General features: G+C 41.3%; 1 protein-coding gene across 4 annotated transcripts in view; it reads right to left on the bottom strand.

Annotated features, from left to right (window-relative positions):
- LOC105919900 (voltage-gated potassium channel subunit beta-3) overlaps nucleotides 1-24,716 on the bottom strand; it is a 40,764-nt gene that overhangs the window by 6,049 nt on the left and 9,999 nt on the right. For 2 of the 4 annotated variants that reach the window (XM_012855350.3, XM_036143186.1), the window contains exons 2-11: nucleotides 5,060-5,103; nucleotides 4,942-4,979; nucleotides 4,661-4,740; nucleotides 3,402-3,446; nucleotides 2,325-2,369; nucleotides 2,171-2,214; nucleotides 644-730; nucleotides 455-540; nucleotides 237-357; nucleotides 27-121 (exon numbers count right to left, since the gene is read on the bottom strand). In XM_012855350.3, the coding sequence (XP_012710804.2) occupies nucleotides 27-121; nucleotides 237-357; nucleotides 455-540; nucleotides 644-730; nucleotides 2,171-2,214; nucleotides 2,325-2,369; nucleotides 3,402-3,446; nucleotides 4,661-4,740; nucleotides 4,942-4,979; nucleotides 5,060-5,103 (685 nt within the window). Of the gene's footprint in view, nucleotides 1-26; nucleotides 122-236; nucleotides 358-454; nucleotides 541-643; nucleotides 731-2,170; nucleotides 2,215-2,324; nucleotides 2,370-3,401; nucleotides 3,447-4,660; nucleotides 4,741-4,941; nucleotides 4,980-5,059; nucleotides 5,104-6,496; nucleotides 6,566-6,590; nucleotides 6,613-24,716 lie in introns of those variants that run through there. The other 2 variants (XM_021312171.2, XM_021312172.2) reach the window with 2 other exon arrangements.

Raw genomic sequence — 24,716 nt, 5'->3', positions numbered from 1 at the left:
CAAGAACCACTTAAATCAGGCCCGACCTTCATGGCTGCTCTGGAGCACTCGGGCACGCCGTCGCTGTACTTCCCTGTGATTAATCCGCAAGCAAGCGGAGACCAGGTCATCGCTCCCACACCTGAAAGAGAGAGAGCACGGTAAAGCCCAGTGACACAAAGCGAAGCCTCTATTAAGTACATCCGAGTGGACAAAAAAAACAAAAACAAAAAAAAACAGGTACGGGGATGTCTCACCGATCTTGTGGTAGAGTTCAGGAAGCTGCACCTCCACTTTGTCCCTCTGGAAATAATGATACTCCGCCTGCTCACACACCGGCGGTATCAGGTTGAACTGACGCGCGACCGAGTACGCCTCCTGGAGACCGAAAGAGAGCACTGAGTAAAAGTGAGAATGTGTGCGCAAAGCTGATGGCAGTGAATCTGCACAGACTGTGGCTGTTCTGAGTATGCACCATGATCTCCATTGCGCTCCAGCGGGAGGTTCCCCAGTACATGGCCATGCCCTGGTTTATTACAAACGTCATGGCCCGAACAATCTCTGCAAAAATCACAGCGTTATGCAGCCCGTTTTTAAAGAAAAATCCATCTCTTAAAAGGTAACATTTTTGCTGAAAAATACACTCGATACGTCTTAAACACACCTTCCATTGGACTGTTGACGTCGTTTCTGTTGGCGAAAACTAAGTCCACATAATCCAGTTGGAGCCTTGATAAGGATCCTCGTAAACCTGTGATAAACAGCGGGCAGGAATTTAGTAGCATAGACAATATTACACAGGCCGGTGGTTAACTCCAGCGTTCACACGTCTCGCATAGATCTTTCTTCCAGACGAAAAAAGAACAAAAGCTCTGAGCTGAACATTGATCTCAGCGTTTAAAGAGCAAGCGAATGTAAAACACAACTTGTTCTGTTTTATCCTGAAGAAGCTACAATCTGCCTGGTTACTTAAAAAAGTCTCTATTAACAGAAAAGAGTTAATAAAAACTCCCTTTTTTTGTGTCACAAACCTGGCGATTAAAGTGTTACATCGTATTCCGTGACTCTGGGAGGTGCTGTTGCGTTTTCATAGCGTGACTTGACCTAAAGTAGAATATGTTACACCAAAAGTTACGCCAGCAGTGTGAACATAAAAATGTTAATTAATGTCTGGTCCCGGGTTTCTGTCAAAAAGAAATTCCTTTGCCATTATGATAATTATAGAAATAAAGGCGTCACAGAATACGACAGCTGCTACCGTATATTGTGACCGTACTGTCATGTAATGTAAAACAATAAATATTTTAACCAAACTGTTTCTGGTGACTTTTTACTTTGTAAATGAAATGAAAACTAATATTTAACCTGTGATGTAATGATTATTAGTAGTAATAGTTTAGGAGGTCAGGGAGGTTTTTGACAAAAACCTGGCAATATTATTATATTATATTAACTGAATTTGTTATGTTTGCATTGCTGTCGTAAATTTCGGCGCGACATCTTCTACTTTAGGCCGAGTAAAGCTATGAAAAAACAACAACACTCACAGAATAAAACACAGAGTCACAATAAGGCGGTCACAGAATATGTTGTAACACCGGCTCTGATTGGAGCAGGTTCCTTAAACAAACTTCAGATAACACAACAATAGATGCTGAGGCATATAAAAGAGGGTTACTTTAATGTTATTGTCGCATGCTGCCACAAAGATTGGAACAGGTTTAATAAAAAAAAAAAAATCTTCCCCTGATGCTCCCAAACCAGCCCATTGGACAGCTTTAATGGACTCCAGGAAAAGAGCACCGTTATACTGATGACAAAAATACAGAAAAGGAAACTCTGTCCTTTTATTCTTATGCAGATTAATAAAGCCCTGTGTATTTTATCGATCAATTTAAACAAACATTCACAACTACAGTAGAAAAGAAAAGTATTTTAGCAGCAGTAAGAGATATTGATTTTTTTCGTTGTTGTTAAAGTGCAGCTGTAAATGAGTAAATACGTCTCATAGTCTACCGGTTGAGATGTCATTGTTACTGAAAAAACGCAGGAGTAAATATTATACTTTGTACTCTTTGGATTATCACTTCTCTATGCTGTTCTGTATGTTCTAATCTAAGCCTAATGAAATAACTCTGACATTTCTTTTGCCGTCAGAATAGAGGAATTTTAAAGTATGAATGTGTCCTACCTTCAATAATGTGCTTTCTGGAGAGTCCTCGCTCTGTTTCTGCTCTGTGGAGTGAGAAAAGAGACGCCAATGAGATTACATAGTAAATACTGAATAAACAACGCGCTGTGGTACATTTAAGATGCAGACTACAGTTCCTCAGCGGTATACTTACTGGCCTCCCCAGTAGATTTTTGTCGTGATGACGAAACTTGAGCGCCTGAAAAGGCAAGGCAAGGCAAGGCAAATTTATTTATATAGCACAATTCAGTACAAGACAATACAAAGTGCTTTACATGATTAAGATATACCAAAATAATAAAATGTAGATAGAAAATAGAATAAAAGCAAGTAGGGATAGAATGTAGTAACAAAAAAGAACATTAAAAACAGTAAAACTGTTTAACTAGAACAGTCAAAGGCAATTTTAAACAGATGTGTTTTTAATCTTGATTTAAAAGAACTCAGGCTTTCCGCACTTTTACAGTTTTCTGGAAGTTTGTTCCAGATAAGCGGAGCATAGGAACTAAATGCTGCTTCTCCTTGTTTAGTTCTGGTTCTAGGTATGCAGAGTAGGCTGGAGCCAGAAGACCTTAATGGTCTGGAGGGTTGATACACTGATAACAAATCTGTGATGTATTTAGGTGCTAAGCCATTTAAGGATTTATAGACTAACAGAAGTATTTTAAAGTCTATTCTCTGAGATACAGGGAGCCAGTGTAAGGACTTTAGAACTGGTGTGATGTGCTCTACTTTCTTAGTCTTAGTGAGGACGCGGGCAGCGTCCTCACTAAGACTAAGAAAGTAGAGCACACAAGTGTGAGTCTGAGGACGTGGACGCTAAAGCCGGAGACATTTTCATTGTGCTCGTTTCTTCTCTACATGTGGAATTAAATGTGGGATTTTTTGTGTGTGTGTGCTTGCAATCTGCATAACTTCAAAAAGAAATAGTCACTCTGTACAGCATGTTCCAAGGGAAATTGAGTCAGCAATGAGGTTTTGATCTGGGAGTTTATTCACATATTATATGATTTTTATTTAATATGTTTCTAGTTTCCTTGAGGTCAAAGCTCTGTAAGTTTCTAAAGTGCATACATTTCCCCTGAGATTGGGTTTAAAAGCAATGCAGTTCATTTAAATGGGGGATTATCAGCAAATGTCTTATGTAAAAACAACAACAAAAAAACACAAACATTTGTAGTCTTTTTAAATCCACACGAGTCGGAGAGGAAAAAAGAATTATTAACATCACCTCCATCCTTTCTTTTTGATAATGTTCCCTAGAGTGATTTCCGCTCTGTGGAGAAACAAATCAGAGATTATATTTATTTTATCCTAAGCATGCATTACAGAGGAGGATAATACTTTTTTTTGCACTTAGATGTACACATACTTTTCTATGTTTGTTTGTCTGAAGAGAGAATGTATGCAGGGTTCCTACACGTTTCTATGTCAAAATAGGGTCACATTTGTACGGATACAAATTTCCAGACAGACAAAACTGCAACAAACAGACAATAAAAGAGAGGGTGGATGGATGGATGGATGGATGGATGGATGGATGGATGGATGGATGGATGGATGGATGGATGGATGGATGGATGGATGGATGGATGGATGGATGGATGGATGGATGGATGGATGGATGAACAAAAGAATAGATCTATGGTCGGGATGGCAGGATCAATAGATTAAAGATGAGAGAAAAGATAGATTAAGTGTAGTTGTACAGATGGATGGATGAATGAACTGATGGATGAAATGATAGATGGATGGATGAATTGATAAATGGAGAGAGATGGACGAAATGATTGATGGATGAACAAAAGAATAGATTGATGGTCGGGATGGCAGGATCAATAGATTAAAGATCAAAGAAAAGATAGATGAAGTGTAGTTGCACAGATGGATAGATGAATGAATTGATGGATGGAGAGACAGATGGACGAAATTATTGATTGATTGATTGATTGATTGATGGATAGATGACTGAATGGATGGATGGATGGACAGAGGGATAGATGGACAAAATAAAAGATTGAAAAGATGAATGGCAGGATCATTAGATTAAAGATGAAAGGAAAGATAGATGAAGTATAGTTGTATGGATGGATGGATGAATGAACTGATGGATGGAGAGACATATGGACGAAATGTTAGATTGATAGATGGAAGGCAGAATAGAGGGATAAATGGATAGATGGATTGGTAGGCAGACGGAAGGATGGATGAATAACGGATGGATGTTTGGTTGGAGTGGATGATGGGCAAATGAATGGATGAAGGGATAGATGGATAAATTGATGGAGGGTTGATGCACAGATGGATGGATTGAAGGATAAATTTGTGGACGAATGGATCGAACTTTAAAATAAATCCTGAACTTTTCCCGACTCTGTAGGAACCCCGTGTAAAAGCTGTTATAATTTACTCCCTCTCATTGAAATGCATTCACTATTCAATGAGAGGCAGAGTAGACATTTTAATCTGGCCTTTGGAGGAAAGCCTGACCTTCCAGAAGCGTACACCTCTGCCGTATCGAACAGGTTGATTCCATTTTCAAACGCGAGGGTCATCAGGTTCTCAGCCATCTGAGAGAATGAGGCGCAAGCAATTAGGATGGACCGATCCATTCGAACGACGAATTTTGAATTGGAAACACACTACAGCACCTAAAGATTTTACCAGTAGGAATAAAATCCCCACAAAGACTTGCTGAAGTAGAACAGAAGGTTCTACAAAATGTGAGGAAGCAGAGAAAAAAAAAAGAAGATAAACAGAAGAGCTCTCACCTCGTCAGAGATCTGTGATCCAAATGTCACCCAGGTGCCTGAGGAACAGGAGACGGCTTGTTAGTGCGGAGGGCTTTAAAAGATTTGTGAAATTTTCAATGCCTTCAAACCAACTCACCTAACCCAAGGCAGGATACACGAAGGCCGGACTTTCCCAAGTTCCTGTAAAAGAGGGGGGCGAAGGGAAAACGCCCCACAGGGACAAACCACATCATGAGTGGACATTTAGTTCTTTGCACGTTTATCAATCCTAAAACAGTAAGCACACGCTCAACGTTATCAGGGGGAGTGGTGGCCTAGTGGTTAGAACAGCACACTGGTGATCTGAGAAGGATGCAAGTACCCGGTTTGATCCCCAAAGCCTGCACTCTGGGTCCCTGAGCAAGACCTGGGCGCCGCACAGTGACCCATCCCCAAGGGTGATGGGTTAAAAGCAGAGAACAAATTTTGTTGTTATGTATGTTTCAATGATTATTGTTATAATTGTATTATTATAGTTCCTAAAATGAACTAAATCCAGCCGCAAGATGAACAGCAGACATCACCCAAAAGAGGCATGCCGGAAACGAAGAAGGCCTTAAAATTGTCAAAGGTAGTAAAATAGAGCATTACCAGGTGAGGCACAGCGAATAAAATGCAATTTCTGATGTTATTTATAAAGTGAGACAGCCTCTTTAAAAAACTGAACCGGTGCATTCAGGTGGGGTGAAACGACGCCAAACGGGAATGAGATCAGCAGCGATCGCAGAGATGCAAACGCTGCTGCCAATCAACCTGGCAAGGTTTCTAAATGCCACTTCCAAATAATCCGGAGTCCCACAGTGACAAAGATTATTCACACGTGGAGACCACTCAGTACAGCTGGACACTGGTCTGAAACATACACACACACACACACACACACACACACACACACACACACGCACAATCCTCTGAAAACGAAACAAATCACTGAGTCAAGGTCCAGACCGACGGTGCTCTCAAACGCTGTGTTCTCACCTGAACATTTACGCCCTCTGAATATTTTCTGCATTTAAATAAGTACGTCCGTATTTAAAGTTACATGCGTGCTCCATAAATGAAACGGTGCAAAACTCCCCCCGACGGTCCCTTTTAATTCCAGGTTACGAGGCGAGAAAAACGTGAAGCATGCCAGGGGAGACGGATACCTTGGCAGGTCACTGTAGAGTTGTGAAAACTGCACAATTGTCACAATTGTGCGATACTTTGATCGAAGTGACAAATTGGGGGAGAAAAGTTAAAGAGGTGCGAAAGCCTTTGCATGCCACTGAACGCTTTCTCTGTTTCACGCATGAACTGCTGCTCTGCAGCTGACTGGAAGCCTCTCCTCCCCGAGGTTAAATTTGATACCTCTGCCTAATTCTTTCTGAACGGCTGACCTTTTATCCATTATGCGCGAACGGTCGTGTGCAATACAGTGGGTCAGTAAAGCCGCTCCAGGGGGGGCTAGAGGATCAGCTCCTTGCTAAAAGCTTCTCTGCTCTTTACTATAAATGACCCGAAATGCTCCATAAGCTATAGAGGAGTCCATTACCCGGCTTGCCACCTCTGATCATTCAGACAGCTGAGTGGTGAAGGGTTGGCAGGGAGAAGCGGGGAGAGCTGCAGCCCGTGCAGCCGACTCTTACGTGGGCTTTATGCTCGCTCTCCTCCTGTTCCTCCTCCTTCATGGGCGCCTCCACTCCCCCCCCCCCCCCCTCCCTCCCCATCCCAATTAGCGGAGGAGCCAACTGGAGGGACAGCAGAACTGCAGTCAAGCTCGCTGCCGCCCGTCGTCTTCTCATCCCTTCCCCTCCTTTGCCTGTCCGCCTGCGTTCGCCGCAAACGGCCAAATGCAGACCGACAGACTGTCAAAGCATTTAGACGCAGCCAAACGAGTCCCACTTTTATATTGTCCAGGTCTATTTTTAATGCTGGATGTGGGACTATTTTTAGCATCCTGCATATGCAAGCGTTTGTCTCCGGTTGCGTGTGCAGGGTGGGGTGGTGTGTGTGTGTGTGTGTGTGTGTGTGTGTGTGTGAGTGTGTGGGTGTCAGACGCAAAGTGTTTGTGTCATTACATTAAGCCACGTGAAAATGGAGCACAGGTTAATGGGCGCGGATGACAGACGGAGGGAAAATGTGTTTGCGGGCCCGGTGCGTTGCTAAATCCATGTATGGGAATCTGGCTCTGGTTTCTTGAGCCAGCAGCAGCTCTGCTTCTTGTCTCACAAAGGGGTTGGGGGGGGGGGGGGGGGGGGTTTGTGTAAACCAGAGGCTTTTCTTTTAAAGCCCATGTCTTTTTGAATATTTTTGTTTTGTGACATTTCCTTTCTTGAGAGTACAGCTGAAGTGTGATGTTGGCCTTGCCTTGCCTTGCCTTGCCTTTTGGCTTTGGCTCCACCAAAGAAGTTACCTGACTCCGCCAGATGGATTTGCTTCACATATCCATCTGGAAACCTTCCGTTGAAGTAATTTTGGGAAGGGGCGAAAATACTGGTTAGCTGATTGGCCTATGTTGGTGATAGACGGGCCAAATGAACCAATCAGATCAACGAAGCATGTGACGTACTCGTCAACATGCTTCGTCGTCGCTCTGTTACGAGCGACAACGACGAAAACACAACCACAAGCCAAGCTACTCTTGCTGCTGCAGGTAAAGGCTCGTTAGCTCAGCAAAGAAATACTCTGTAATTCCGATAAAACTTGCTCGATAGCCACGCCAACGCTAGTTTCATCGGCTGAAGCCGCCATGTTCTTTAGACTGAACTGTCGATCTTCTCATTGCGTCACACCTCAACCCGCCTCAAAGCCAACGCTGATTGGACGTTCGTTTGGTGAACGGCTCCAAATTTTCTTTAACGGAAAGTAGCCAGACTGATCTGCGAGTGAAACCTTGAAAGCTCGCGAGATCAGGATGGTCTCACGAGGCTACCAAAGAAGAGCTGGACCTTACAAATTGCCTTTTCACTGTTTGTCTCTTTTAGTCTAATCATTATGTCATGTTATATCGTATTATCTTACATTGCATTTCATCACTCTTCTCTCTGTCTATTTGTGTCTTCATTTATTTTTCCATAACATGGCCCTACCTTGCTCTCTGTCTTTGCGCGCGATTGGCCGCAGGGCGAGCCCTACAAAATAAAAGCCCTGCCCCTGCTTGCATGGATTGCAAACTAAAGACTCAGTTCTCCACTCCCTCGTGGGAGTGGCTCACTCTTTTGCTCCAGAGAGTCTGCTGTTAGAGCCGGCTCATTCACGGAGGCCGCATCGTCGTCGCCGTGCCGGTCAGGATTAATGCGGCGTTACGTTGTATTGTTTTTTTTTTTTTTTATTGGTAAAGTTGAAGCGCTCCTTTGTTGTTTGTAATGGAGAACAACAGTAGGGTGCACAGGTTTGAATTTACAGTTGCTTTTTTCTCAAATGTCGCGAGGCCAGTAGTCATCCAAAAGCACAATTCTTGCAGGATATTTAACCACTCTTCTTATGGCAAATGAGAAGAGCTTAAAACGGTCGATTTCCTGTCACAGAGCCAGCTTTCACTCAATGATGTTGATTTAAATCTTTGGGGGGGGGAGCCTTACTGTTAGCATGTATTATCTATTTCAAAACCAGTTTACATGTGTGTTTAAAACCACCATCCCGTTTCAAACGTCTGGGTGTTACCTGGGGTGAAATGGTGAAATATGGAAGTAGTCATCTTTGTTCATCGTCCCACCCACTTAGAGCTACCAAAGAACCTCTGGTGGTAGCACGAGGCTACCACCTCTATGCTTGACAGTGCCGTCTGCTTTGGTTTAAAAACTTCAAATTGACCTTCTCAAACCTACTTCTTGCTATGTTGATTGACGACCAAGCGCTAAGTCCATTTTGATATTTAATTGTCTTTACTTTGAGCTCAAGAAGGGATCAAGGGTTGTTCTTGAACATCCAGACTACTGTCTAGTCTTCTGAGAGTATCAGTTTTGGGTCAGATGGTTAAAGGCGGGTGACAAATTTGATGTTCCAATTGGAGGAAGATCCTAAACATGTGAAGCAGGCTGACGTTAAGATTCCGGGATGGGTCGACTTCGACCCTGTTGTAGATAAGAGGGGTTTGGTTCAAAGTTGTTTGGTCAAAAAAAAGTTGCGTTTGTAACCAGAAACCATTTAAGGAGAGAGGCCAAAGTTGGGCTATAGAAAAAAAAGCATATCGATAAAATAGAAATCATATTGATCAATATAGACAACGATCAACAAATTCAAAACATATATTCTGAGTGCAGCCCTGGACATTTTATGCTGTTGCTTAGCGACCTATTTTTATTTACAGAACACACGAACACTGAATTCAAACTCAACCCTTTATTCAACCAACTTTTTAGCCAAACTGCAAGATTTTAAAAAAAGAAAAAAGAACGCGTGCTCTCTGAACTCTTTGAAGGGGGCGGAGCTTGGTGACGGAGCGTTCCTGGGTCTGTGTTTGTGATTGGTTGGGAGGATGTAATGACTGTAATATTAACCTACATGATAGGCTAGAATGCAAAAGGAAGGAAAACTGTTCTATTAAACTTTTGATTGGCCCTTTTTTTTATATTCATCAATATATGTCTATCGATCAATATATATTGAATTATCGTCTAGCCCTAAGGCCAAGTATCCAGCCAGGATGATGCCAGAAGCAACAAAAAAAACACATATTTAACCAAATATATGTTGGTGTGTATGCTTACATGTAGAATTATGTCATTTAGTGGAACCATGTAGTAAATCAAATCCCCTGATTCTTGTTTTTGAAATCCACTTGCTGTAAGATCATTCCACCCTGGAGGAAAAGCATTTCACATGCATCAATTAAAGTCCATATTGTTATGATTGCATTTGTCTGTAAATGTCTAACCCGATCTGCACATGTACTCGTCCTGAGAGAAAGTGCGAGGAGAACTAGAAACCGTGTCACATTTTCACAGCCTGTTATTTACCCCAAGGCTGCCTGTCACAAGCAAAGCATAATAACACCAGCCTCTTTCCATACTTTCCTCCTCGCAAAACGCTCCGCATTGACAAACAGAAAGGTTATTATGTGCGACAAGCACCAAAAACAAAACATGAGTCAGCATTAGGAGAATGTCAAGTATCCAAGAGAGCTGTTACACAACTGGAAGTCTTTCTTCGTCCGTGCGCTCACATTCAACGCGCCCGTTAAGGACGGGAGTGAGTGATGCGAGTGTGTGGCACGTTTGGCGAGCTGCTGCATGGTTGCCGGCGGGAGCCGAATGCATCGGCACGGCGTGCACAACTGGGCGAATTGCATGACTGCCCGCGTCCCACAAAGTCTTATTTAGTTTGTTTGTTTCTGGGCAGCGGAGGACGTCATCGTTGCTGTGTGTGTGACAACTACCCCCCACCCTCCTCCCACTAACTCCACAGCTCTCTGCAGTGCTGCAGTCTGCTAAATTACTATCAGGGAGTCTGGAGAGACACATGCTCACTCCTTTCCTCTCACCACCTCCTTGGTGACAGTCTCGTCCACTATATCTCCTGTGCACATATTCGCGCACAGATGTCCACTGACTACTCACCCCTTATTTAGCAAAAAAGGAAAAAAAAAAAAAAACAGACAAGATCCGTAGTGCGCAAGCCGTCAGTTCACGCTCGATGGGAATTGTGCTGGAACGCAGGGACAGATCTACATATGGACACGCATGAATGCACTCGTGAGCAGGACACACAGATGCTTCTCTCTGGCCTCTGTAAAGCGTGGCTCCCTGGATTGTCCTCCTGTGTTTATCTGTTTATTTCTTCTTCTTTTTTTTTATTTCCTGTCGCAATAAATCATAATCTCCCAACGAGATAATTACAAAAAACGGGGGCCCCTCCATGCATAAATTGTTAATGAGAGAGAGAGAGAGAGGATGAGGGAGGGGGGGCACACACAGGTGCGTTGTCATGGTGTAGTCAGCGTTTTAACCCGTGCTGACATTTACACTTAGTTCTCACCCGAGACAGAAGGAAGGTGCTGGATACAGATGGTTAGGTGCAGATGATGGAGGTTTTTTTGTGTTGCAGTTGTCATAAAATGCCACACACATGCTGAGCAGGCTTTTCTCCAGAGTGGAGCACATCTAGATATTAATAACAACCATGTATCTCTCTCTCTCTCTCTCTCTGTGTGTGTGTGTGTGTGTGTGTTGTGCATGTGCGCTGGTGTTTATTCGTGCCTTTTCTAAACATTAACTGTAGGAAGATGGTGGACGGTCTGCAGTCTTTTAATAACACTGTGTTCCAAGCTGTAATGGGTCAGTCTGCCTAAATTTAGAAGGTTTTTCTCACATTCTGTGTGTTATTTTATCTATCTATCTATCTATCTATCTATCTATCTATCTATCTATCTATCTATCTATCTATAGATATATATATCTATATCTATCTATATCTATATCTATATATAAATATATATATATATATATATATATATATATATATATATATATATATATATATATATATATATATATATATATATATGCCACCTGTTCGCTGTTTTCAAACTAATTAGCATCATTTGGAGGTGCGAGGGTGGAGGAGCCTCGGTTTTGTTGACTCAGTGAAGATTTGGACTTTTCCACGTTTTTGTCACATTGCAGCCACAAAACCTAACTGCGTTTGTTTGTGATAGACTAGCATAAAATAATATATTTCTGTGGAGCAAATGTAATCAGTGTAATTTAATCACTGTGTGAAAAAAAAAAAAACAGCTGATCTATGAAGGCCTCAGGTTTGTCAGAGAGCGTCAGTGAGGCAACGGCATCATGAAGACCGAAGAGCACAGCAGGGCGAGCGTTTGGAAGAAGCTTAAAGCTGTTTTAGGTTATATCACATTATCCAATATCACAATATCCAATATCCTGGCTAGATGGAACCAAAATCAAACTTTCTAGCAGTCTGTACATCACTCTGAACACACGTCCGCACTGTGACGTACGGTGGTGGCAGCATCATGCTGTGGGGATGCGTTTCTTCAGCAGGAATGTGTAATAATAATAATAATAATAAAAAAATCTACTTCAAATTAAAAAAATAGGTTATTAATCCCAAAGAAAATTTTGATAAAATCAGATTAGATAAGAAATACTGTTAGTAGATAAAAAACAAAAACCTTGAAACTGGTCTAAAGGTTCGCCTCCCAGCCGGACAACAACCTTAAACATAAAGCCAGAGCAGACATGGAGTAGATTAGATCACATCACACATGTGGCCAAGCTGAAGTACCGTTTTAAATCAAATTGTTTTAAATTATCTTTCACTTCAGAACTAAGCACTATTTTGTGTTGGTCTAATACATGACATCGCAATGAAACAAATGTTGGCACCACAAAACGTGGAAAACATGATGGCATTAATTCCTTTGCAAGGCACTGTGTCAAAAACACTGAGCGGACAAAGCGAGTTGTAACGTTACGCGCTAAAGCAGCTTCTGTAAGAAAATGATGAACTAACAGTTTAATTCTGAGACAAAGGTTTTGGCTAAAACTCTCGATAAACTATTTGGCTGAACAACTGTTTTTGGTTTTTTTTTGGTTGTGTGAACATTTTCTATTGTGTGATGTACAAAAACAACACTTTAAAAAGTAGGCCTGTACTATTTATGAAATACACAAGCTGAGAGTGAAGCGAATGGGAAAAAGGCCAAAAAATCGCTCACTTTCCCTCGCATACAAATGTAGACGCACAATCTCAGCTGCCCTCCTCCGATCCTACAGTAATCACAACATTTTTCTCAGTTGTCGTGACTCTCCTCTCGGCTCAGAATACATTTAGCGAAGCAGACAGGCGTTGGGAATATATTTTTATAGCAATAAACCTTATTGAAAAGAAAAAAAAAAAAAAGCCCATTAATGTTTGTGTGTGTAGCTCTGCCCTTGGTCAATAAGCGGGTGGGCAGCATCAAGTCGACTTGAGAGTCATCCTCACAAGTTCAGGAGTTAATAAAATGCTGCGTTTGAAAAGGTCACCGCCGCGTGCTGCTGTTTGATGTCTGCCAGACGGAGGAAGATGAATACATTAATGTGTTGGTTTCCCCAGACAGCAACCTCATAAAGGACAACCCGGTGGCACAAAAATGTTTAAAAATAGCCCGTGAGGTGTTTCTGAGTTCTTTCAGTTCTCTTGTTTACTTGTGTGTCAATGATTTAAAGATTTCTGCTGCTTTTGCAATAGTTGAACAGTAAATACAGTGTTCCTATTGGGGTTGTCACGATACTAAAATTTCAAACTCTATATCGATACTAAGAATGATACTCGAGACAGGGAGAGGAGCTCTGCTATCAGGGAATCAGCTGAGGTGAATCGGACATCTGATTAGGATGGACACCTCCCTTTAGAGGTTTTCTGTGAGCATTTAGGTACTATAATGACGTTTGAGGATTTTTAGAGACTTCTTTTGGCATCTTAACCCTCAGACGGTCTCGGCAGATGACCGTTCACACTGAGCCTGGTTCTGCTGGAGGTTCTCCTCCCTGTTAAAGGGGAGTTTTCCTCTCCACTGTCGCTTCATGCTTGCTCAGTATGAGGGATTGCTGCAAAGCCATGAACAATGCAGACGACCCTGTGGCTCTATGCTCTTTACGGAGGAGTGAATGCTGCTTGTCAAGACTCGATGCAATCCTGCTGGGCTTCCTTAGATAGGAAACTTTTTGACCAATCTGTCCGGATGATTTGATTGAATTTGATTTTGTAAAGTGCCTTGAGATGACGTATTGTGAACTGTTGCTATATAAATAAAACTAAATTGAATTTAAATTGAATTGAATCTTGCAGTCTGCTGTAAGAGTGAACTTGCTTCAATGGGCATTGCTGGGCATATCGCCAGTTATTATGTTTGTCCTCTTGTGTTTTCATTTTAGACCCCTTATTTCTATGAAGGATAAATCTTGACATTATTGTGAATAGTTTAGAAATAAATAGCTCAATGGATGAATTACTTACTCAATAAATGGTTTAGAAAATTAATGACTTTGCCATTAAAAGCATCAAAAATATTAAATAACTGATCAGAATATCCAACATAAATTGATGCTTCAGTTTCGATCTTTAGCTATTATAATTTATCTCTGCACCATTATTCTCCAATTTTTTTTAATTCTTTTTTATTTCTCTTTACTTTTTGACAGATGTGAATTTATTAAGATATCATTTTCCGATGCCTTTTTATTTTTTCGGAACTATGAAACAAATTCCTAAATTTACATCTGTCAAAAATTGAAGACAAAATGGAGCGAATTTAGAAAAACAAAACAAAAGGAGAATAATGGTGTAGACATAAATGGTAACAGCTAAAGATTGACATGTTGAATGGCAATTTATGTCTGGTATTTTGATCATTTATTGAATAAATATTTTGTTATTGCATTTAATCACACAGTGAATGGTTAACTAAACTATTGGATGAGCTATTCATTTATTAAGCTGTGTCACCACACTCACAATCTCCTCTTTCTTTCAATCTCTCCATGGTGTTCAATAACACGTCAACTGTCAGGAGCACACTAAGCTAAATTCCAGATGTTTAAACGTGAAAAAACTTCTTCAAAATGCTGGCCAACAATGTTCTCATCATGTGAGTGTAAGCGCATAATTTTAGAAATAAGTAACTGGGGGTGTCCTCATTTAAACCAAACAAATTTTTTCATAAAAATATTTAACACTATTTCTTGGAGATCTTGAGATTTGTTTAGTTATATTATTTGAATTCCTCAGTTCTTGAATTAATATTAAATATCAATATGCTCTAATTTGTTAGAAAAGCACACAGACATTCACACCATGTTTGATTGACTCACAAGACTATAAACTCTGATAGTGTGCTTATAGTCCAGAAAAATTTGTTTTGAAAAGTTGAAAATCTTAAAAAGCATGTGACTTTGACTGGTAGAATAGCTGTACGCTATTATTATGAGCCCTGAATGTGGAGCTCTTAAAGGAGAAAAGGAAATATTTCTTAAATTATCCAGCGCTATTCTTGAAGTCTAGACTTTTGGTCTGGCTCGCTGATAGCGTTTGGTTATAAAAGCATTACACAGTACAAAAAAATAAAAATAGAAACAATAATTGTAACCGGCAAGATATCCAACCACTGGAAGATTAAACCAACTGCCTGGCTATTATCTGCACATGATGCAAGCACTTTGGATGTTATATAATCAAACACGTACACTGTTCACTATAATTAGCTCCACCGTCAACTACATCCGCATCGATTACGAGTATTTAGCCCTATGCCTGCACGTTAGTGCTATAAAACGTATTCACATAATAATAATGCAAGCACCATCTATGCAGCCAATTATGCTTGGAAAACCTAAAATATATGAATTGAAAATTAGTGCTTGAAGTTTCAAAATCTGATGCCGAATAAATTATTGCTTTCACTGATATCTGCAACTCTGTGTATTTCTTTTATTAGCCTTGTTGCCTATGAGAACGCCACTAAACTCTACTATAACTGAGTGCGACTGTAACATTCCTGACAGCCCGACATTCCTGCGTCTCCTCCGTCACATAAAAAGCTGCTGTTGGCATAAAACCGAACTGCAGCACAGAGAATTTGTTCAAAACTGAGAGCGTCCCCTCGTGGAGTGAGGGGCGGCAGGAAATGAAGCTAAATTATTAACTTTGTTGAAAAGAGGTAATGCTCGACAATATATTAATCTAGAAAAATTATTTAATCGTGGTCTTGCAAACTTACGCTGCATCCTTCAACTTAACAAGCAGACAACGACTTTTCTTTCCCTCCTTTTTAATGTCTTTATGAAACAAACAGTAGGCGGTAAAAGCCTACGTTGGGGTATACTACTGTTTATAATGCCATGACAGTGTAGCGGTACTTTGAAACTGTAGCATTTACTGAGGTGGCAGTAGTTTTAAGATTGAGAACCACAGGTCTAAAATATTTTCAAATATTGCGTGTCCAACATGAAGGCAACGAACAAAACATTCATTTTTGAATCTCTGCCTGAACCTAGCCCGACTCCGAGACGCCGAGTTGTGCGTTATAATGTCAGAGGAAAATATCCGTGTCCGACTTTGACGAAAAAGTCGATTCAGTGGAAGTGATGAGTCTTTTCTGGCTCTGATTATGATGCTCCCAGTCCAGGAGAGCCCCGCTGACGGCTGCAGCCATCAGCAGTTAATTATCGACAAAACCATTCCTCGTCAAACAACGCTGACCCAGGGGCCGCTGAACGTTTTGAGGGGATTAACTTATCAGCTTTATGTACTTCTTCAGGTAGTACACAAGGTTTTAAACCCCCTTAAAAGCTTCGAATGTATTGTGAAAGTATTGTTCAGGTAAATGATTTAGAATTTGAAGTCTCCGGTTTCCGTTCAGGGTGACTAAATACGCGGGCAGAAAAAAAAACGTCTCATGCGTTGGGTTCTCTTTTGATCACGTGCCAGGCTGAAATGAGGCAAGTTAAGATACATTGGGGCTTTGCCTGAGACATGCTGGCCCTCGCGGTGAGTCACTAATCTGTTCATCCGACTGGAAACTCGGCTACAAAAAATCCGGAGAGTGGAAGGGAGAGGAGAGCTGAAGGTCAGCGCTGTAGCAGCTGCACTCTGTGATCTGTGTGCCACACGAAGCATTTGTTTTCCCCTGATTATTAATCATTGGAACAATATGAGGCCAAATTGCTTAATTACAATTTACTTAACTATGATGGTGATGATAATGACTCTACCATGTGAAAAACATCATTTTTCCAGCGCTTTGAATTTATTAACTAAACATTGGGGCTCGTACGAAGGAGAGCAATAGACCTGTTTGATTCATTTATCGTTATAATATGTCTAGAGCAGATGCGTATGTTAACTGGATCTTCTACTGTAGTGATTCACATGTACATTATGTCACACCTCTGTCACCTCTGCACAGGTGAATGTTACTTCAAACGACGGTTTGGTGGACATTTCTAAAAATGTATCTAATTTTATCCTGACAGTAAAAATACTGCCATCTGAAGCATCTGTGTTTTACTGTCGATGCAGATCTATGTTTTATACCAAGCTAAAATAGCCAGCAGTAAAATAAATGTAAAACATGATTGCGACTCCAGATCTCTCTCCTGAGACAGTTACTTAAACGCTCCACATTGCTTTTGTCTCCCGTCGACGACCACAACCCTCTGTTATTTCTCATGTTTTCCTTTTCACATAAAAATGTAAACGTGTTCAACCCTCGTTACTCCGAGACAACCCCCCCCCCCCGAATAAATACAAAGTAAAATTGCCTTTAAAAGTCACCCGATCAGTCAATAAGACTTTGCCGTTGTATAATTTAATCTGAGTACAAACAGCTTTTCTGTGAAGGCTTCAGAGGTTTGGAAAACTCCATTAGGGAACAAATAGCATCGTGAAAACCGAGGAACACAGTTATAGACTAATTAGTTGTGCACTGAAGAATCCCATTATTGATAGAAAGCCATAATGAGTCCTGACAAACAGAAGAAGGCGTTCTAGTCAGATCCAGTACTCAATGTGGTAGAAACAAAAACACGCCCTATCACACTGTCACACATGGTGGTGGCAGAATCATGCTGCGGAGATGTTTCACCAGGGACAACAAAGACATTTGACATTTGATTGATGGGGCTAAGTCAAAGCCGGGCGATAAAACGATTCCTACATATGAGAAAGTGTCGAGATAGACCTTCAATATACAGTTAAGATGAAAGGCCAATCATAGTAAGAGTTGTTTCGCACTGGACCCATCGTGGCTGGAATAGAGCCAAGCAACCTTAGATCGACACAGACAGCACAGTAGCAGCCAGACGCACTAATGTTTGTGCAGCTGCAGCCTCTTGCTTCAGGTAACAGGTTGGACGTCGCTGAAAAAAACGAGTGTCCCAAAGGAAGAAAAGACAGAAGATACAGCGATTGAGATTGTTGAAAAGAAGCGCTACCGAAACCATTCAGTGGTGTGCTTTGGCAATTTAAAGTGGGACAAAAACAAACAAACAACAAAACAAAGTAGCATACACTGCAGTTTATGTCGAGCGCATGTTCAAACAAAGTCAGGGAATGCCACCTGAAACAGGGCCACCTGCTGGAGCAATCCATTAAGTAATTTCCCTCTGGGATTATTAAAGTAAGTCTGATTCTGATTCTGAATCCCAATGTAAAAAAAAATGTGTACAAAAAAAATTGTAGCTATCTCCTTAAAAAGTTTACAAAAATAGTGATTTGTTTCATATCGGGATACATATTGATATTTGAATGATATGAAAAATATCGAGATAGCACTTTTTTACATATCGCCCAGCCCCTAGGCTAAATATAGGATATTCCTAGAAGAAAACCTGGTAGAGGTTGCCAGACTTCATAGGAAGATTTGAATGTTGATGTTCCCTATTTAATTTGACTGAGCCTGATCTATTTTGCCAGGAGCAATGGGCAACATTTTTAATGTATAAATGTATAAACCCAGAAGAACCATATCGCTACCTTAAATGTTACGTTTTTTTGAGGATATAATACCAGTTATCTAATGAATATCACTTGACTCCAAATCATAAGAACGAAGGCAAGAAGACGGACTCATTTCCAGAGGCGATGATCTGTCCATACCAAAAAGTCCTACAGCTGTCTGTGATAACTCTGAAAGACAGTGAACAAAAGTGAACGGCAGCATTTTAATCCACGGCTTTCTGTTTTGGTCTGTCACAAAAACATTGACGCTTGTGGTTGTAACCTGGTAAAATGTCCAAAGTCTCAGGCTAAGAATACTTTTGCAAGGCACTGAAGGTGTAAATGTCAGAACGTGTTACATCGACCACTTGGAGGTGGATTACTCCAAAAAATACTAAAATATTCATTTAAGAAACTGTGAACAAAATCTGCTGCACGGACGGCAAAGACCTCACCCTGAGACGCAGCGGAAAGGTGTCCGTCTATACCTCCTTGTCCTTCAATCTTTCCTGATGTTCCGAACTTAGTTCAGAACGCTGCAGCCAAACTTTACTTACGCTTGAATAATGTTCGAGCTTTTTTTTTTCTTTCCATGTCATCGTGCTGAATGCTTCGCTACTCACATAAGCTCTGTACTTCGCTCTCGCGTTGACATAAATGCATGCAGATGCCTTCTGCTGTGACAATAGGCCCTGCAGCCATTAACTCACCAACATCTGGAACAGCAGCATGACAGGCTATGTTAAATATCGGAAACTCACACTGACAATGGGGGGGAAAAAAGAGTGAAAAACAGGCTTTACCAGCACATGTGAGCAATTCATTTTTTCCCTCATTAATGTACTGTAAATTCAAGGTTTTGTAATAATATCTTACTTATAGAAGATACTTTTACATTTAGAGGTTTTGGACAGAGGCCAATATTAAAACTGATTTCTACCGTCTTAAAACAACTCTAATCTCTGAAATATCATAGCAGTTAATGTTAATGCCATCTTATGAACCTTTTAAATGCCATTATGGTATAACTTTGATGCTTATTTACAGAGACATCAAAGCTGAATCATCCTGGAAAGGGAGGCAGAAGACCCTTGTATAGGGAATTATTGTTGGTATTATTCTAGCTCCAACTTTTAGTCATCTGATTGTTTGTGGCATCTAAGCTTACAAGAAGGAAAGGGAAAAAACAACAGAAACAGAAGAATCTTGAATCTTTATAAGTTCATTTGACATTCGGATAACTGTACTGGGTCTTATCTTTTTAGAGTATTTTTTTTTTAATTTACTCCTTGACCTTTTTCACATTTAGTTACCTTACAAAACACAATTTTCGACATATTTTATGGGATGGATCAACACTAAGCAGCTCATACTTGTGATAAAAACGATGGGATAAGAATATGTTGAGAAGATGCTCCGTTCCGAGGGGACTACAGTTAAACTTTTTGATCTACATGTAAAACAATATCTGTAAAGGAAAACCATCCCTACGATGAAACATGGCGGTGGCAGTATCATGCTGTGGGGATGCTTTTCTTTAACATAGACTGGGACAGGGAAGCGGATGAGAGAAGATTGCAAAATAGATGGACCTCAATACAGGCCAATCCTGGAAGGAATCCAGGATTGGATGTGGGGATACATCTTCCCGCTGGACAACAACGTTAAACAAACAGCCAGAGCATGTCTCAGGCGCTTTAGACCAGGGATCTGCAACCTGCGGCTCCAGACCTGTGGCCAAAAATGTTAAAGAGCTGATCGACGTTTTAATGTGTAAAGGTAATTTAAAAATGCTATCTTTAGCATGCATTTAGTCTTGCAAATATATGCATAACATTTCCGGAAAGAATGACACTAATTATGCATAGACTTTTTTATGAAGAATAGTTTTGTCAGTAGGTTGCATACGATGTGCTTTTTCATTATTTTTGATGCTATCTGCTACAAAAATCAAATGTCCAAATGTCCAGTTGAGGAAAACGTATTAACCTGAAAATAAAAAAAAAAAGATCTTTATATAAATAAAATTTAACAAATGTCCTGTAGTAGAATATAAAAACAAGTTATTTGTCTCCAAGAGATGTGTAACTTTTGTGGCTCTGAACAAAATGTTTTTAGGAATACCAAAGGCAAAAAAAAAAAAAAAAAATGGCTCTTAGGGTCGTAAAGGTTGCTGACCACTGCTTTAGACCGAAGCATTAGCATTATTTAGACCTGAATCTGGTATAGAATTGTTGGCAACACGTTCTAATTGTTGTTTAAAAAATGCTTTCCATCCAATCTGACTACGAGGGAGCTGTTTTGCAAAGAAGAATGGTCAGAAAATGCTATTCTGTAGAAGTGGAAATCTGGTAGAGACACACCCTAAAATATGTGCGACTTTAACTGGAGGTAAAGATGGCTCTACAGCAGAGGTGGGTAGTAACTAGTTACATTTACTCAATTACATTTACTTGAGTAACTTTGTGAACAAAATGTACTTTTGGGAGTAGTTTTATTGCACTGTACTTTTTACTTTTACTTGAGTCATATCATAACTCAAATATCGCTATTTCTGACTACTCTACCTACCGTGCATAACATCGCGAATAAAGAACATACTTGTTTTAACCAAAAATGCACCTGAGAGTTTATGTTGAAGTAAGACATCTTGTTTGTACACAAGCTTTGTTATTTTAATGTCATTTTCTATATGCTGTGCTCATTAAGGCATTGGGAGGTCAAACGAACGTACTGTAAACAGTAGATATTGTCATTGGAAGGACTTTGCACTAACATACTGCATTAACTGCTTTCAAGTCTAATGTTGACAAAATGATTTAGAAATGTTTCTTCTGCTTGAATTTGTTGTTTTGCAATTATGTTATTCTTTGTATATTTTTTTTATTTTTGTCTTTAAAATACCAGAATATACACATAACCTTGTATTTTTGTCTGTCCGATTACATAATTTTTAAATATTAAATCATCAGCCGTTATGATTAGTCACTCAGTACTTGAGTAGCCTTCTTACTGAACACCAGTTTACTCTTGATTAGGTAATTTCTTGGCTGACTACTTTTTTACTTTTAATTGAGTAAAGATATGTTGAAGTAGTGAATATACCAGTGAACCGAATGCATATGGACGTCAAACTTACTTAATTCCTATTTGTAAAAAAGCAAACAAACAATTGAAAACCATCAATCATTCTTCAACGTTAACAATGATGTGCAGCTTTGCGTTGGTCTATGCACAACAAACCCGATAATACGTTCAAGTCTGTGGTTCTAATGAGACAAAATGGGAAAAATAAAAATAAAATACTGTAAATCTTCAAGGCACTGTTGTAGGCCCGGTTCATACAGCTCGCTTTTCTCTGTGAGGGATCTGATCAAGGAGACATCACAAACAAAATCTTTCCTTTTCATACCAAAAAAAAAAACCGAACAGGCGCGCACAGATAAACACCAGAATGCCGCATCTCACTGTAGAAAAAGCTTGAATCAAAGGCTGCAGGGATTCATGGGAGTTGCAGCGGACAGCAGGGGCCGTCGTCTGTCACCTGTCGGCGAGTGATGAGTGCCGAGTTTAACCAGATAGGAAGTGGCTTAGAAAACATGTAGTCAACACAGGGCGAACGGAGGAGGCAAAGATATGAGCCATCTGGAGAATGGGATTAGATCAAAATTCACTACCAACTGTGCACTTCTGCTCTCTCGTGGCACTCATTTGGCTTCAATCAGTGTCACGCTAGGCTACACCTCCCTGACCGGCTCAGAAATAAACTGTCTCATTCGTCTACGGCCGTCTCTCACCCCGTCAGAGCGCGGGTAAAATCTACCTCATCCACAACAGAGCTGCGACTGGGCTCAGTTGCAGGGAGGGACGATAATAGCAGCAGCCTCGCTCACTGATTAGAGAATTTAGAGAATAAGAGGAGGGGGGGGGGGGGGGGGGACTAAAGGCAGTGCCTGGGGAGTTGCCAGTGGCAACACTAGCTGTCCATATGCTGTATAGACTTATTGTGCTGCCGCACTCCCTGTTAGTGGCACTCCTTTGAAGAAAGCCGAACAAGCAGAACAGTATGAGTCCCTCAGAAGTTTGAGTGCAGGCCGAAAAAGGGACGAGACGGTAAAAGGAGATATCCCGGTTTTGTTTTGAGCCTCGTTCCCTTTTTTAAGCATCCAATTAAACGGACCAAATTGCCTGAAGAGAATGGCAGGAATTCAATCAACCCGATTACCAGGAAAACAGGTCATTAAAACTCTCCTCCCAGTTACTGGATGTTCCAGTCCGACTGAAAGAAACATACGGGCCGCGTTCCGGATCAGAGTGCGTGCTTTGTGCTTTTTTGGATGCGCAGCTGTGCGAACGTGTATTACTTTTTCAACCCCTTTAAGAACCCGCCACCCAATGTGCATCAAAGCTGCAGGAGCCGCTGTCCTCGTCATGGCGAAGGCAAGCCAAACTGAGTCTAAGACAAACGAGTCTTATTTGTGCCGTTTGTCTCGTCTAAGTCTCATTCCCGCTTGATAACGCGGGGCCGGATGTTTCAAGGTCTTCCATGCAGACGATGCTGCTTTGTGAAAAAGCGAAAGCTTTCTAAAGCTGCCTGACCTGGAGAGATCATGCAGAAAGCTGTTACCGGAGTTAGGATTTTTATTAATCTGCAGCGAGAGAGGGGCCAGGGCGAGATCGGCGTTAAGTCTGGAGGGCGGTTTGGTGTGGATTACACTTTTACGTCCATCAGCATAAGCATCGCTAGGTTTTAATGTCACATTTTAATGTTGGAGAAAGTGCACACTCTCGGAGTTGTTTCTCATCCAGCTAATGGGTATGTAGGTGGCGCTTTGCGGGCCGTCGGAGACACGTCGGTTACATTTCACCCAACGCTCGCCTCAGCAAAGCGACTGACAGAGTCGGTAAATAACAAGACCAGACTGCAAGAGCTCTATTGTGACAAATGTGTGTGTGTGTGTGTGTGTGGGGGGGGGGGGGGGGGGGGGCGAGGGAGCCTGGGTCTGTTTGAAAGAGGGGGACAAGGACTATTTCAATGTTATTTACAATTGGCTGGCACACTGGAGCAGTTGTTAGCACTGTTCTGGCAGTATCGAAGTCCTGGGTTCGAATCCCAGCCTAGACTGTTTTTATTGCAGTTTTCCAGGGTGTGGCTCACCACCAGTCCAGTGACTACTGGCGGCAGGCACCATTCCTCCCTTACTACGCTACAAGGACAAGTGGGGATAGACAACGGGACATTTAGGATTGGTCTTCAAATACGTTTGACCTGATCTTGGTATTTGATGTTTTTACAAAATATTCATAGATAACGGTGGAAGAAAAAGGGATAGGAGGTTACAGCCACAAAGCAGACTGAACCCGCATCAATCAACTACATACGGCTGAGGAAACACTGGCAAATCTACCAGCTCTGCCTTATAAAAGTATAGATAGGTATTACTTAGGTATGCACATTTTTTGTTATTGTTTCGTCTGCTTTAAATAGCTAACAGGCTTCCGGCGCTCTCAGGATTCCTTCGGTTTTTCTACAGACTCGTTGTAAAATGACCCCCGTCAACTACAGGCAGTGGAGCCGCTGCTGATAACGACGTTAAGCGGCCTTTTCCGGGAGGGAGTTGCAACTGAGGGAGGAGGAATCAAAGTTAGCCGTTAGCAGTGTCAGGGAGGTCTGTGAAGCTAAAGTCAGAGCGAGTAAGACGCTATTTAAAAGGATGCATTGACAGAACCAGCGGCAGGTAGTTTTTCCACAGGCTGGACGTCATCTGGTGAATACGCACAAAAACGACGGTTCATGGCTACTAATGCTAACTGTGCTACTCGCTAACATTAGATGGCAGAGGCGTTGCACGTGTAAACTCTGTAATCACCATGCTTTTGTGGTTTTTGTTAATCGTGAATCGCTGTTTTGGTACGGTCCATGCGGCTCGCCGCCCAGGGCGTCATGGGGTGGCACGCACAAGATCTCGACCAAACAACAGATTTTGTTGTTTATTAGCCTCGCCTCTCAATATGGAGCTGTGCACAGTTTAAGCCCCGCAAAGGACGGCTATAGCCCACGGCCAGGGGGGTCTAACCGTGATGGAGAAAATGAGAAGTGTGAGGTCTGAAGCCAAGTTAGACCGGCTTACTGACAAGTTGCACGTGGTGAAAACATTTAGCTTTCTGCAGGTGAGCCGATGAGTGAGTTTGGCTTCGGGGTAACGCGTCGGAGGAAGTGCCAAAGGACAGACTCACACAGATTATTCAGACAGGAAGTGCTACGGCGTAGCTTTATACCTATATTCTAAATGATTAAGGACTGATGACAGCGGGAAGGCTGAAAAGCA

The sequence above is a fragment of the Fundulus heteroclitus genome, chromosome 11 (genome assembly GCF_011125445.2).
Source record: "Fundulus heteroclitus isolate FHET01 chromosome 11, MU-UCD_Fhet_4.1, whole genome shotgun sequence".
Classification (NCBI taxonomy): domain Eukaryota; kingdom Metazoa; phylum Chordata; class Actinopteri; order Cyprinodontiformes; family Fundulidae; genus Fundulus; species Fundulus heteroclitus.
The sequence above is the reverse complement of the archived record's forward strand: the minus strand, read 5'-3'. Positions and strand labels throughout refer to the sequence as shown.